This window comes from Solanum pennellii, chromosome 1 (assembly GCF_001406875.1).
Source record: "Solanum pennellii chromosome 1, SPENNV200".
Lineage (NCBI taxonomy): Eukaryota > Viridiplantae > Streptophyta > Magnoliopsida > Solanales > Solanaceae > Solanum > Solanum pennellii.
The window spans coordinates 92038882-92055888 of record NC_028637.1 but is presented as its reverse complement, the minus strand read 5'-3'; the positions used below and the strand labels follow the sequence as shown (position 1 = coordinate 92055888).

At 28.1% G+C, this 17007-nt stretch overlaps 1 protein-coding gene across 1 annotated transcript; it reads right to left on the bottom strand.

Annotated features, from left to right (window-relative positions):
* Positions 1 to 2380: 2380 nt before the first annotated feature.
* LOC107015517 (protein DETOXIFICATION 43) lies at positions 2381 to 10017 on the bottom strand. The gene is made up of 14 exons (XM_015215828.2): positions 9906 to 10017; positions 5307 to 5431; positions 5096 to 5217; positions 4518 to 4775; positions 4274 to 4437; positions 4024 to 4159; positions 3839 to 3935; positions 3668 to 3768; positions 3413 to 3576; positions 3276 to 3347; positions 3094 to 3210; positions 2904 to 2999; positions 2708 to 2829; positions 2381 to 2629 (listed from the first exon to the last, which is right to left on the bottom strand). The coding sequence occupies exons 2-14, from the start codon at positions 5378 to 5380 to the stop codon at positions 2560 to 2562; spliced, it is 1593 nt and encodes a 530-aa protein (XP_015071314.1). The 5' UTR covers positions 5381 to 5431; positions 9906 to 10017; the 3' UTR covers positions 2381 to 2559.
* Between the last annotated feature and the right edge of the window lie 6990 nt (positions 10018 to 17007).

Genomic DNA, 17007 nt, shown 5'->3' with positions numbered 1-17007 from the left:
ATGGAAAGAAAGAGAAAAGAGTTGGGCATGGAGATGGTTGCTATGGAAGGTGGAGTGGGTGAAGATGATGTAGTCTTCTTAATTATTTTTAATTTTTGTATTATTTTATTCTTTTATTGATATTTTTAAAATTGAAATATAGTACTCACTTGTCTTAAGGAGTGTGAAATCACACACTTTCGCCAACTTAGTCATCTTAAAGCCACATAAGCGCGGTCAATGGTCAGAGGGATCCGTTAAATTGTGTTTTATTGAGTTTAAGGGTCCAGATGACAAAGAGATAAGTAGAAGAATTCAGAATACAAAATGATACAAGTACAAGGGTCCATCAGACCATTTTGCTGTTTTTTAAACAAAATTAACTCTTAAAAAATATAACATAACAACTAAAAAAGAAACAAATTAAAGGGTATCATAGATTTTAACTAAACTACAAGAAGTAGAAAGGGAAACTTACATAAATATACAAAAATAAAAAAATATTTACCATTTATAGCAATAATATCTTTTTTTCACTTGATCACTTTTAATTCATATTGCAGATTTGACATAGTATTGTTATAAATGGTAATAAATAAAAAGTATTGCTAAAATCAGTAATTATTTATTAAAATGTACTAATTTATGTAATTTTTCCAAGTAGAAATGCCTGGCCGGTCCATAACCAAAATATTTTATATAAGTGATCATTGATTAGAGGTATGTATGATGAATGATCGTAATACTTATATAGCCGATAAGTCTAAGCAAATTAAATTGACGATGAACGTCATAAAAAATGTACCTAATAATTAGTTTGTCCTGTGAACCACATATGTATTTAAAACTCTATATATTATTTAGGCTTTAAAATGTCGTTATATTACGTCAAACAATTTATATATGACCGTAACTTTCACTAATTCTTTTGTTATCGTACATTCTCAAATAATAATATATATAAATAAATTGGCATGGTCCAAATTTGCATGCATATATGTTACGAGAATGAGCCTGCCTCAGTTCCAAATTACCCTAGTATATATTTAACTATATACATGTGACAAACACAATATATATATATATATATATATATATATATGGGTATTTTTATTTTTTTTAAATTTCTTTCGGCTTCAATATGATGAATCAATGTCAATAATCATAGAATTTTTTTTATTGCTTCATCCTTAGATAAAGCTCTTGAGTTCGAGCCCTGCGTATGTAGATAATCTTGTTATGACCGTTACATGCAAAGGAGCCGTTGCACATTGATAATTAATAAGACGAGTTGACTCCTTATATGACTTGATCAATCAATCTACCTTTGAGCTAACTTTTGAGGTATGATTTAAGTCTAAATTAATTTAACAAAGCCCTGCAGCACGATCTGACTTCAATTGAGTCTTTAATATAGACCCAAAAAAGAAAAATATTACCGTGTCTTTTCATATGAATGTGGTCATGTGGACCTGATATAGCTGGCATTCTGTATTATCAACGACATTAGTAACGACTCTAGTCAGAAATTATTGATTAGACAGCTTTAAACTATATTTATTGTAATGATCAATCCTAATAAATAAAGGAAAAATTGCCTGTGTAAACCTTAATTTGGAGAATATAATGTAGGCTTTGTGAATGTTCTTGATGGACTTTGTCATTTATTAAGATTTAAAAATAAATAAATTTGTGTTATATGGTTCATATTCGCGTCATATGGTAGTTTAATTTGAAGATATTTGAAACAGACTTAGATATCATTTCGATTGGAGGTTCGTAGTTAAAGTATATAAGAGACGAAACACAATTTTTCTAAGTGTACATTATGATGTGAAAGTCTGTAAACACATATCTTATACGTTATTATATATTTTTATACATGATTTATACGTGGTGTATATTAATATATACATAGTATTGTATATATATTAAACTATATATTTTTGTAAAAATCCCATAAAGAAATGCTTGACTAACAAGGAAAAAGACACGGAGTTTAAGGACTATTTTGATAACACGAAATCTGAAAAAAAAAATCAAAGTGAAAAATTATATTTGAAAGTTAGTGTTGTATTTGATCATTAATATAAATTAAACTTGTTTATGATAAATCTTTCAAATATTTAGAACAAAAACGTATTTTTTGAGTTCAACTCTATGAAAAAGGTCACAATATTTTTGTGCCAAACGCCTTAATTTCCAATTTAATTTGGAGATTCATATTCACGGGTGAACTAATTAAGGAGGAAATTATGTTTTCAGCAAGAACAAAATAAATAAATTTGAGGGCATTATGTGATCCCATGAATAAATGACCCAAAAACATTTAAAAGTTTGATATGCCAAGATATATTCTACATATATATATATATAGCTGCTAGCCATATTCCATTACAAAATGTCAAAATCATATGAAAATGACATCACTATATATTATTATTATTATATTATATAGTAACATATATATTGAGTAAAACATTCTGTAGAATTTTTACCCTATACGCAAGAAAAATAATTATAACTCCCAAGGAAAATAATAGATGGAATATATTTAGTCAAACAAGTGCTCTAGCAATTCTATGACTTGGCTTCAACTGACATCACTGGAATCCGCAGAAAACGCCATGGTCCTGTTCCTGTCCCCATCCTGTAATCATATGGAGTCAATTAAGTTCGTATCTTAATATAATTTTATTTTTATACGTAAGAGATGATGAGAAATTACCTCCATAAACCGGCAAATGTACGCAGGACCATGAATATGGTTAAAGCAATCCATATACCAATGTAGCCATTGGTTTTTGAAAGGACAAACTCAGAGGTTATGGTTAGTGCACCAACTAAAACCTGCATAAAAATTACTTACATTAACAATATACGCTAATTAAATTCAAAAGGTATATTTAGTTTTGTAAACTGACCATGGAATATGCAGAGTATGCAAAATCACTTGCTCCAAAGTTGACACCATCTAACACAAATGCCACTGAGTTGATTGGTTGTGTACCAGCAACAAACTGATCCATCGATATCGAAAAAATAAGTTGATAATACTGAACGAAAATTAGAAGAATCTGAAATCATGTTATGGCGCTAATTATTTAATTTTACCGGGATGGCAATGATTATGAGACGGATAACATTTTTGTCCTTTGAAAAAACTCCTGATCCGAAGTATAACCCTGTTGCAACGACTGCAGCAAGTCCGAATCCCAACACTAATCCCATCTGTACAAGTGAATTTTTTTATGAGTAGCGTAAAAATTAATAGCCTAAAGCCAAATATATTGTACCTGTAGGACTCGCACTCCTGCAGCTTTTGCCTTTTGGAAGTCTTTCTCAGCAAATGAAGTAGCAAGTATTGCCTAGAAAAGAAGAATTAGACAGCAAGTTTCAATTCTTAATGTGTAGTAGTTGGTGTGTGGTTTACCTGCCCTGCTACAGCTAATCCATCAGCAAGCAGAGATGATGTTAGCCAGATTTGTAAGCATACTTGAAACGCAGCCATCTGCGTTGTGCCTAATCGTGCAGCCAACGATGCAGACAATGTCACACAAAATGTGACTGCTATCACCCTTGCTAGTAACCAAAATCCTGCAGCAATCAAAGTTTAACTACTTAATCGGTATCTTAAGTATACATGTAATCATGTATGTATATCAAATGCCTTCTATCATTTACTTACCATTCTTGAGAAATTTGCTGAACTGCAGATCTTTTGTGCTAGGAGGTAACAGATGAACTTCTGTCATCAATTTGCATAGGAGAATAATCGATATCAAGTACCTAAACGAAACATAACAGAGTGATATTAGAAATTGTGTGACTAAATTCGAAATTAGAAAAAAGGACTTACTGAGAAAGAACATGAGCAATGGCAGCACCACTAACACCCCAATGGAAAACAAAAATAAAGATTGGGTCCAAAATTATGTTTGTTAAATCTCCAACAACTGATACAATAGAACAAAAATAATGATAAGAGTTAGATCAATTTTTGATTGTATTTTAAGTAGTTGTTGGTTCAATAGCACTACTTACCAGTAGCAAATAACGGAGTTTTTGTATCTTTGAAACCGCGAAAAACGCCTTGCATAGCCAAAGAAAGGAGGACTGCAGGGGCACCAATTGCCCTTAAAGTCAAATACTTCTTCGCTGGAGAAAGCATAGGAGAACCCTGTATAATTTCGTTAAATAAAACCATGTTACTCTTTCAGATGAGATGTTAACACGTAAGATTTCTTGTTGACATATGTTATGATATAATGTACGATTGAACATTCGTACTTACAGATTTCACACCCATTAAGCTTAAAATTGGTTTCGCAAGAAATATGAGGAAAATCGTCTGGAGAATGCCAAGAATGCATCCCATGAGAATTGCAGTTGAAGCTGATGGAATATGCCGCTTCACACGTTTGAGTTCCAAAGACTCACATTTCGTCGTCTTACATTCTGTAAAAATAGCATTATTTTGTTTAGTTATGATGAAAAATCGACTGTCAGTATATAAAAATTAAACTCGTAATATATACCTTGTGCTAACACGGACTCTTTGGTTTCTGTCTTGTCATTGTTATTACCATTAGTTAGTACTAGCTGTTTTGTTGAATCATTCTTCTCCATTTTACCCTTCTCCAAATCAGCAATTGCTTCTTTTTCATTAATTCTTCTCACAGTATCTTCCTCCGCAACAAATGAAGTTGTTATGTTCACTAAAGGGAAGATTGTGACTTTAGATGCTTGATTAAAAATGGCAATTGAAACTCCTACTGCTGCAATTTCAACTGCCCCTGTAATGATTTTTTGTAAAAAAAAAAATTGTAAGCGCAAAATAGTCAAATTAAAAACGGTACGCTAAGCAAATGAGTATATTAGTAAGGGCAAAATAGTCAAATTATTAATACTTTTTAACATTTAATGATTTAAACTTCTAACAAACAAAAAAAATGTAATTTTCCTATCCTTGCTAACAATGAAGAATGTATCTGTCCAATTTTCATGACTAAACTGACACATCTTTTAACAAGTAAAGCTTTTTGAATACAAAAGTCTTATGTTCACATTGAGTTTGAATTTGATAGACTATTTGAACTTCAATCTTCGTACATACCTAAATGACCGATGAATGCTGTATCAATGAGAGAAGCAATAGGATCAGCAGCTAATGCAAGAGCTGCAGGGAACGCGATACGTAGGATTTCCATCCCAAGATTATCGAATTTAAACACATTCCTGTACACCACAAGAAAAAAAATAAATTCATAAGTGATTAAACCGAACGAAATTAAAAAAGAATCAAGAAATATTTGAAGAAAATGTACCAAATGTCTTGAAAGAAAACAAAGATTGGTATCTTCCATCTTTGAGTGCAAGCTACATTGCCAACTTCAGCCATGAGTACTTGATTTTGATAATTTATCGCGCAAAAACGCGTCAGTTACTGCACCTAAAAATCATCAAAAAAAAATTCAAAATTTAGTCACAAATGATATGAAAATAATTGAAAGAATTGAGTAATTTGAAAAGAACCTGAAGCAATGGAGGAGAGTAAAATTAACAAGTGAATGAATTTTATAGTTCTCTAGTAAGTTTTGAATAAGAGTTGATGACAAAAGAATTAAATGAAAACTGGTAGTAAAATGGTTGTATAGAAATAGGTTAACTTTAATGAAGATAATAAGTGAGCTTAACGCATCTTAGGCATGCACTTATTGTACTTTTCCGTAGTATCATGAAGACACATGTGCTCTTCTAATTCATTTATTTATAACCAAAAGAAAAAAAAGGACTAGGTAGGAAATATAAGCATCTTTTCTTTTATAAAAATTCCAAAATAGTAATGACCAAAATAATTGTTGTATCTGTTAAAAAAGAATGACCTAATTTAATTGGCACAAATTTCAAGAAAATAAGAAATATATTTAATTAAAGTTATATTAGATATATCAAAATACTTTATAATTTTAAACATAGAGTAAAATTGAAAGTAAAATATTGTAAAACGAGAAAGGGATTACTCATTTCGAAACAGAGTAAAAAGAAAAGTATATACTTTATTTAGTCCAAAATATAAATGAATTATTTAAATTTGAAAAAATATATAGTATATATTTTCAATATCATATTTCTTTTTAAAGGAGTTTTCAATTATTTTTACAACTCACAGAATGACTATCTATACATGTCTCACACCCTGAAAATTTATTTATATTGGACTAGAGGAAATACTTATAATAATTAAAGAATTAAGCACAATTAATTACTCTGTCTTAATTTATATGATCGTGTTATACTAAAACATGTTATAAATATTTTTTTGGCTATTATTTTATTTATTCATTTTGTTTAAAAGAATTAAAAGGAACAAATAGGAATGGACAGCCAAAGTAGGCAGGAATGAACCTGCCTCAGTTCTATTTCCCCAAGTTGTTAACATAGCAAAATTTGCACAAAAAGAAATAGACCTTTCCATATCAGTAAATTAAAAACTATACATTTTTTCTGTTCTTTTCAGAATTTTTATATTAATGAAGAGGATTAAAAGATGTATCAACTAATCCAACATAGAAAGGTATATCTGTTCATGTGTGCCGTCTCCAAATAAGCCTTCTCGATTCAACCGAACAGAGTTTAAGTTATATATATTGACGATATAAATTAGAATATTATAACTAAGTAATTTAAAAGATAATTACAAATCATTTTAGTAACAACATAGGACAAATAATATGTAGTCTGCTATAATATATTAAATTATATTTGATGATATAAAATATTGTTATAGTACGTAGGAGTCTCGATCCTCGTTGGCATTAAAATACTATGTACGAGATCGACTACCCCATATACAGAATAGGTACTTCACTAGATAAGTGCACTATCATTTTTTAGAAGAAAAAAAAAAGGAAAGATCATGGAAATAATCAATAAGGAAAATTAAAGGTTAAGAAAAGAAAGTATTGTTTTTAACGAAAAAAGAATAATAGGAAAATTTGTCCATGAAGACTAATGTTGTCAATATTTCTTTAAAAAATTACGGTGAAGAAAAGGGGAAATAGAAAAGGAGATTATAAATTAAAAATTGAATTCTTGATAGTGAAATGTAAGTTGAGATAATTAATAAAATTGAGCTATTAGAATTTCGATATTTCGATCCCGATACTCTATGGTTTCTAATTTTAGGCTCATTTATAAGCACCGACACGGAACGCTAACTTCATGTCTAGTTAAAGGCTCACTTAGATAATCTTCGTTATTTGTTCTATGATTTATTTTAATGGTGTCCAAATTAATTTGCGTTCATGCACTTCGATTATTTCTTCATGTTATTATCTCTACACAAATTTGTCCAGCAAAGCTAATATACATGAAAAGAAACTTTTTAATTTTTTTTTATTTTTATTGAAAAATATGAACCTGAGACCTCGTGATTCTTCTTTCTATGCTTCATTTTTCGCTCGATAACTCCCTAATGCACTAAAATTTGTATACATTTGTGCGATTTAGTGATATCCGCACTATAAACAGACTCAAAAAATTTAAATTTATGAATTCTGAATCATTTTGCCTAATAGATTCTAAATAGATGGTTTGTGTGATTTTCCTAAGAAAAAAAAAATCATAAACTAAATGGTGACTATTTTGTGACAAATGGTGCTTATTATTATTAAGGCCAAAAATGAAGTACAAGGTTCCAATTTCTGGGCAGGGACAGATTTCTGATTTGTCATAATTAGGGAGAGCTCATTATCAATTAACTACTAACTACAATTAGGCCAGAAGCAAGTACTTGTTGTTTGTTGGTATGCCGCTTAATTCTAATATTATAATTATTTACGATATTTAAAATATATATATATAAAAAATATTTTTAACTTTTAAAATTTTATTAGTATCACCTATATTAAATTAGAAAAAATACTCCATCTATTCAACAATAGTTGTATACTATTGATTTGACACGGTCGTTAAAGAAATAAAAAATGATAAGGTTAATATTTAATAGTAAGGGTAAAATAGACCCAAAAATAAATTATCTCTTAATTTTTTAAGCTGGACAAATATTATTGAACGACTATTATTAGACGAAGAGAGTAATTTATACTGAATCCGTGTTGGCGCTAATTCGTATATCTACCGTATGTATATATGTACATATATGGTGTTCTGCTTGTTAGTACTTCATATTTTGTTTTCATTGTCTTAACAGAAGTAGTGTTGTTAGGCTTTTTTTTGTTGGTTTCTAAATAAAAGATAGAGATTTATTGTAATCATTCGACTTCCCATTATTCAAAAAATAGAGTTTTTTAACTTGTTAAAAGATAAAATTACTTATTTGAAATCAGATTAATTTAAAGTTGATTCGTTAATTTGTGTTTCTCTATTTTTTTCTTATAAATATAAAGATCTTATAATTTGTAAGAATTATAAAAATAAATAATAAAATTCAATGTTATATAATCTTATCAAATAATTCTAATTTTTAAACACTATTTTCATCGTATTTTACATTTTAATGTCCCAATGCCCCCTAGTGAGTGAATCAATTTTAAATATTTATAAATAAGTAGTTTAATTACTTTCTGTGACCTAATTTATATAATTCACTTTACTTTTTAATTAGTTAATTTTAAAAAAACATATTAAAATAATATTTAATTTTAAAATATTTATTTCAGCCATAGTAAAAATGATCTATAGTCACATTAATATTTATGATTTATTTTAAAACACAAATTTTAAAAGTATGTCTTTCTTTTTTTCTTAAATATCGTATTGATTTTATATCTTTTTTTCTTTCTTAAATATCGTGTTGATTCAAACTACCACGTACGAATTAAAGACGAATGAAGTATCCACCAATGTTTCCTTTTCCACCAATAATAATAAGTGTAATATATAGTTTGTTTGGTTATCTTATTTTCTTTTAGACTTGGTGTCCTTATCATTTGTTAGAAAACGATAGAGTGTTGTACACTATAATTATTATTTTGTTATATATCACAAAAAGAATTCCACTTGTACTCACGCAATTGTTAACCCAAAAGAAAAAAGATTATTATTTTTTTTAAAAAAAAAAGGTTAAAGGAAGTAGTGGCATTCTAAAATTGTTAAAAATATGTAATCAAAACAACTAACAGAAAGTAGAGAAAAGACCAAACTTTTCAACGTGCGGCTAACAACACATATGATAATGCATGTTGTTTGAAATTTGGTTTATATAAATTTTGCTAACTTTTCCTCATCATCATGCACTACTTCCTTATACGTATCTTTTATTCAACCAAACGTGATAACGCTTTAACTGACACGAAATTTAAGAAATAACTTATAGATAGTTAAAACAACTTATATATATTTAGACTATACGTAATCTCACAAAGGGTAGATAAGAAGTTTAAATTCAAATACAATGAATTGATACCATAATTTTTACAGACTAAAAAGAAAAATGTGTCGCCCGAATTCGAATAGAGTGAATAATTAGTAGATAGGCACTTCTTTTTCAGGAACAAAGTCAAGGAAAGTAACTTTATCACTTTGATTAGGAATGTATCTTTTTTTCTACTTTTTAATGGTTGGTTATAAATGAATTTTGAATCTTCTTGTGCTCTTCACTTAAAGCTTGAAATTAATTTGCTTAATAGTCTCATTTTAAAATATTTAAGATTATTTTTCTTTTGAAACTAAAATGTAAAAGAATGTTTGGTTTGTTGGATATATAAGAATTAGGCATGTGCATGATCTCATTCAAAGAAATGAATAAAAAGGAACCAAAGTTAGTTCAATATCAATATATATATATGTTCCAAAAGAAGGGATGGAAATATAATATTATCAAGACGTGTAAATAGATTGAGCTTCAAATAACAACGATTAATTTTGAAGTTGATGTTGTAGCTAAGAAGTTATGGACATACCTTTATGTGGAAGTTAAAAGTACAAATGATTGAAAGTTGCCAAACAAGTGAGCAAGTTCTCTTCTAGTCCACTGATTTTTTTGTTTTAATAATTTGTAAGACATTTAATTTTCATTTTTGATGGCCTATTTATAGAGGAGAAGGAAAGTTTGTTTAGTAGCACTTTTAGTCCTTCAAGTTTTCATATAATTTCATTTTATTATATCTTATATCTGATTAAACACATTATATTACAATTAATAAAATACTTTAATTGATAAATAAGTGGAATTATCATAAGTTTTGTGGTTCATTTTTGTCTTCTTTTTTTTTTTTCATTTCTTGGGGTGTGGGTGGGTTGGGTAGGAGGAGTGGGATTGTGTGGCTAATGAAGGTTAAAACGTGCACATATGAATTGCTTTAAATTTTACACGCTTTTAAATATAAGATGGAATGTGATAGCGTAAAATTTTGCTCAAAATATATAAATTTCTCGAAACGAGGAAAATAACTTTTCTTGAAAATAGGAAAAATAAATTTCATGAGTGAATATTAAGTTTATTGTCTTTTTCTCATTTCCGTCACCTACCTCACTTTTTCACGCTATTTCATTTTCATAGTGTTTTGTTATACTCTATTTATTCCTATTTACTAGTCTTTTTTTTTACTTGGCGAACCTATTAAGAAAACAATACTTAATTAATATAGTGAGTTTATCATTTTATCCCTGTTAATATATAAATTATTAAAATCATTTTACTCATTAAAGATGTTCTATCTTTTACAAAAACGTTAATATTTGCAACAAATTTTAAAGTGACAGAAAACAAATTATAATCAAAAATAAAATATGAAGATTTATAATTTATTAGTAAACATTGCGGGTACAAATCTATTCCTCCTTTGATTCTTCTATTTCATAAAATTTATCAATAATTTGAGGGTTGTTAGTGGCGTATTTCTCAAATGAAAAAGATTTGGAATTGATTTATTTCTGAATATTCCTTGAATTTGCGAAATATTCGAGATGAATCTTCAAGGGAATATAGTACCCTGTATATAGGCATGAACTAGGGTATAGGGTTGAGTACGTAACCTCCAAGAATTATAATTGAAATTGAACAAACCATGTAGAGTCTCAACTCAAATTGAACGTGTCTTGTAGAGTCTCACAAAATTTTAATGTCTACAGTTCACTCTCTAAATAAATTGAGAATATAATAGCTAAAAAAATATTATCTTTTCTTAATTTATCAAAATGATAAGTAAAAAAGTCAAAATTGAACAAGTTAAAATGGACATAGAGAGTATTAATTATAAATGATTTGGGATTAAAAAATTTCATACTTACCAAACAATAAAAATTAAGTTAAAAACTACTTGTTTTTTAAGAAATAAACAGGTTTTTTAATTTGTTGTGTTTGTTATGTAAGTGAGAAGTACTATCTCAAAATTATTTATATATAATTTAGATAAACACTAAGCGAAAGAATTTATTTTGTTGGAACATTTACTGTTTCTTTTATAAGATCAATTTTTTTAATGAGATAATTTCATTTTTACATGCAAGAAATCTGAAAAGGTTGTTTTTTTTAAGAAAAAATTGCAAAAAATAACAGATTAATATTTCAAATTAAATATTATGACTACAATTTCATTTAATTGTAAGTCGTAGCAAACACTTGTCATTCGTCTGTCTCCCATGGAATATCGCTTGCAGCTTCGAGGTTCCCATCAATTACAGGGGTTTCAACTCTCCCTGATCTCGCTCGTCACTCTTCCATGCCTCTCTCACTTTATACAAATAAAAATGTATAAATTGCGTTTGTATTTGTATAAAGCAAGAGAAAATTGTATATATAAATACATATATTTTCGCCTTATACACTTATAATTATACAAATATAAATCTTTCCACACCAATTCTCTTTTGTCTTTCTCTATTTCTCGCTTTATATAAACACAAAGTGTACAAATTACAATTATTGTATAAAGCGAAAGAGAGATAGATTTAATATACAAATTATTTTATTTCGATTCAATTGTATGCAAATTCAAATTTTATGCAGATATACAAACACAATCATTGATACATATAGATACAAGTTACATATATATAATTATTTAACTAATATACATATACAATTGCTGCACTTTTAAACAAACGAAGGTCCGCTTGCGATTTATACAAATCTGATGCTTATAATAAACATAAAATTTGCAACAAAACGTAGTTATACAAACTATTTTTATAACATACAAATATGATTTTTGTGTTGTCTAAACCTAAAATTTACTCTCTTTTTTTAGAAAACTTACATAAATTGCAATAGTGTAGGAGCTAATTACTTATTAGAGACACTCAAATATGCAATATTACGTATCTTATTAGATTTTGATGCATCCAACACGTTCAGATTTGTTCATATACATGTACTCAGGATACATGTGGTCAAATTTGTTCTAGATACATTGTATTTAAGTGAATTCGCATGTATCTCAAATACATAACAAATCTCGCGCTCCCTCACCTCTCTTCCATCTCGCTCGTAACTCTCCTATTTATCTTGTATCACATATACATGTGAATCTCTCTCGCATACACACGTGTGTGTGTCTAGCATGATTCGCATGTATTTGGGATAATTAACAAATTAAAATCTCTATCGTCTCCCTTCTCATCTTACTCATTTCTCTCCCTATTTTAATATATCTGGTTACAAAAATACATGTATCTAAACGTATCTTTTTCAATATATGCTAAAGAACCCTTAATTACTGATAAGATAAATACTATTTTAAAAGTATAGATAATAGTAATATACATGATAGTGAAGTATGTTTAATTATGTAGTTTCTCCTCTTTTTTTATTCAATTTATAAGCGGCTTATGAAAAAATTGTTTTCTTCTTTTCCTCTATTCAATTTATAAAATAAGAAAAAATCATTTGCTTTTATTTAATTCTATTTAATTTATAAGCGACTAAGAATTCTGATCATTTCCTTCAAACATTACTTATGCATAAAAATAACATACCTTATGAGTTACGTGAGTTTTGTATTATTCATCCACTGTGATCCAAAAATTCATATCATGAGATAAATTTGTGATTAGCGTGTCTTAAGCAAAATCTTTATTTAAGTAGATAAAATCTATATCCAAAAAAAAAAAAAAGAAGATATTTTGACATAGGAGTAATTAGGGGTGTACAAAGAGAACTGCTAAATCGCGCCATATCGGTGGTATGAGTTAATTTGAGGAAAAAATTTGATTAGTAATTTAATTTGAGTTGATTTGGTATTTTCAAAAAGACGGTCATTATTATTGGTTTAATTTAATTTTAATTAAAAAAGATCAAATCAAATCAAACTAATCCATATTATATGTATATTTTTTAAAAGTATACATAGAAAATATTATATTTAAATGGTTCAATAAAGTTTATAACCCCTAAATATTAGTAAATCAAATAAACACAAAATCAAAATTCAAATCAATACAATTGCTAAATAAAAATAATTCAACATTAGGAATGAAAATAATGTTAGGATATATATTTGTTTGCGTTGGTTAAAAAACCTAAATTTCTTAACCTAATTTTTTCCACTATAATATTTAGTCATGTAATTAATACTTATTCTAGCATAAATTAATATTTTTAAATTATTATTTTATTTTTATTATGACTTATTAATATGCAATATTTATTTCATGCAATTTTTTTTTTGATGACAAGGGAAATCCGCAGTTGCTATCCTTTTTGAGTGCGCACAGGGTAAAACACTGCTCCTATGCAATAGCTCGCAAACCACATAGGAGAGGTAACCCACAGTAGGCAAGCCTGGTGCGATGAGCTCGACCCAGAAGACAAACCCTTGCTTTCTCTGGCAAGGGTTTCGAACTTGAGATTTACAATATGAAAATCCCAAGCTCAAATCACTGGGCCACCCTGAAAGGTTTTTTTATGCAATTTTATTTTTGTTAAATATTTCATTGTCATCATAAGCTCATTACATATTTTGTAAGTTCTTTTTTTTTTTTTTTTTTAAAAAAGCACCTTAGGTTGTTATATTTTGCTATGACCAAAAAATAAATATTTGAATCACAAAGTAATTATATTTTTATATGTAGAATTTATCCCCAAAAATATTCAAAATTGAAAAACAATTTAAATACTACGTAAACAATTTAGTTTGATATTTGAAAAATCTAAACCAACTTGATTCATATACGCCCAGAAAGTAATTCTAGGAAAATTACAAATTAAGAATGTGAAAGTATTACAATATTTTGAAACTTAAGGTTTGGATTTAAAATATTGATAAAACATTAACCTATTGGTTATTTCTAACAAAGTAATTGTTTCTACTTTCTACCATATATTTTTTACTTTCAATAACTCATTCTTTGCAAGCTTTTTCCACATTTATTGGCCAAATTAGATGTAATTACAACTAGGATTAAACTTCATTGCATACATTGCAAGTGAATTATATATAGTGGATGTCCCAAAAGTGGAATTGTGAAACTCCATGTCAACATCAAGTGTTTTATTATGACATTGTAATGATTAATTAATAGCTTGTAATAATATATATATTATGTCTCATCAAGTTGATCATCGATCAAGTGCTCTTATCGTGGTACTACTAGTTTTGTACTTTTCCTGCTAATTGGTGCACACGTAGGAATCCCAAGACTTGTCCCCTGTTGGTCCTCTCTCTTGTATACCTAACTTCTTTATCGATTCCGATAAAAAATTTACGATTCAACTAAATTCAATATTTTTTAATTTTTTTTTATAATTAAAATTAACAATTGAATCTATTTATTCACATATTAAAGTGTGGGATTCATGTCTATGTGACATAGGAAATCGATCCATTGTGTAAAGTCAGATGTTTGTAATGATTGAAAGTTACACTTCAATTAAAGTGACTTTACAAAAAAAAATTATATATTAATTTATCGATAAAAAACTAAATTAAATAATTATATTAAACTTGAGCGACTATTTAAAGAAAATTTAACTTACTCGTCGATGGACATATATTTCAGCAGAATGATAGCCGGTACTTTTAATTAATTAGTCCTAATTAACTAAACACGATTCTTTCTAAATTATTTATATTTAATGAACAACTCTTCTAGAAGGTCTTTTTATAACTATTAGAAGTATTTTAAATAAATTTTGATTCTTCCGTGGTCCTATCAATAAACGTCCGTACTTGGATGTCCGTAATTTAGTTTAATTACTACGACAAATAAATGATTTTGTGATATCATGAATTTTAATGAATCATATTTATATTAGAATTTCTAGCTCTTTGCCATTACGGCTGATGATAGTGTGACGTGTCTATGTCACTCTAGCTATAAGTGCTTGCACATTAAAAGAAGTGATCAACAAATAAATAGTTAAATTTATTACGTTATATTTGATAAAGTGAACAAATAAATATACTAGCATGACATCATATTAAAAACACTTTCGAACCATATTCACATCAAGTCAAATTTCGCTCTTATACTTATTTGATGTCAATATATATCTAACATCGAATTGAGTATACAAAAGGTGGAATTGATTACTAAGGTATATTTAGTTTCACAATCAAATGTATATACTAGCAACAAAAAATCATAACCTTTATAGTTTAGATGATTTTAACGGATCATTTTGATTAAGTCCTTATTTTGATTTTATTTCTGTTTATTGAAAGTTTAACATAAAACACTGCAATCAATTCAATATGACATTGTTTTTTTTGGCCTGATCATTTTGTCAAAAAGTTTTCAAATTCAAAAGGAGCCGTCTATCTTCGATTTTACACTTCATGAAATAGTGAATCCAAATAATGTGTCAAAGTATTTAATTGATAATTATATCGAACGGAGAATATGAAATGTCAACATTTGATAACATAGTGTGATTATTGCATGAAATGGCATAGATTATTACTACTAATATAATATATGAAACATGTCAGTCTATAAATGTCATCTTTCCATAAGTTGATAATCAACAAAAGATGCACTTAGCCATTCACGTCCATTCGTTGCCATTCATATAATAACACTAACTTATCTTTGCATTATCTAACATTATAATGCCCAACCATTAGGTTAAAAAAATATACCATCATCATTGTAGTAGTTTTCACATGGCACTTTCATCCTTTTTTGAGAAAACAAAATATATGGGATATTTTATGAACAAATTAATTTGGCACATTCTTGATTCTCCTTTATGGCTTAGGTAAAAGTCATACCAGTCATCACCACCAACTAGCTTCTCCATTATGAGTAATCACATTTAGAATTACTCCCAATTGTTAAATTTAATTAGCTTCTGTATTAGCAATTATCACTACCAATAACCTTCACTTTTCGTTAACGTTAATCTTCATCATCAGTCTTCACTATGAACTATCAATAACGTATGAATAACAATTTTTATACTTTTATTTAATGACGTGACAACTCTATATGTCTTTTAACTCTTTTTTTGACAATTTAAAAGCAATATATAAATTCAATTCACAAAAAACACAACCGATCCACTTATCTTGTCGTGGCATATAACGTGACCATTTCAACTACTAACAAAAAGTTTGGAATCAGACTGCATAATGGTGCAAGTATAATAATATACATATTCCCAAAAGTAAATATGTAACAAAATAGTACAGTTGGCTGACACTATCTTAATTTTTGTCCATATAAGATTTACAAATTAAAATAGCATATGTTATAAAAATAATGTTGGGTTTTAGCAAGTGTGAATGGGAAAAGAAAAGAGAAAATATGAAAAGTGAGGGAACTACTTTGGAGGGAAAATGAAAAGTCATTTGCAAAGTGCAAATGAAAAGTCATTTCTTATAAATTTGCAGCTAACAGTAACATTCCGAAAAGTTGTTACTCCTTCCGAAAAGTCGTTACTTTTCGAAAAGTCGTTACTTTCCAAAAAGTAGTTATTTTCCTAACAGACACAATTTTTTGAAAAGTTGTTATTTTTTCCAAAAGACGCAACTTTCTGGATAAAATGGGTCTGAACAGATTTCACTGAACAGACATGTTCCTTGCTGAAAATGGCTATAAAAGGAAGTCAATTTTTGATTT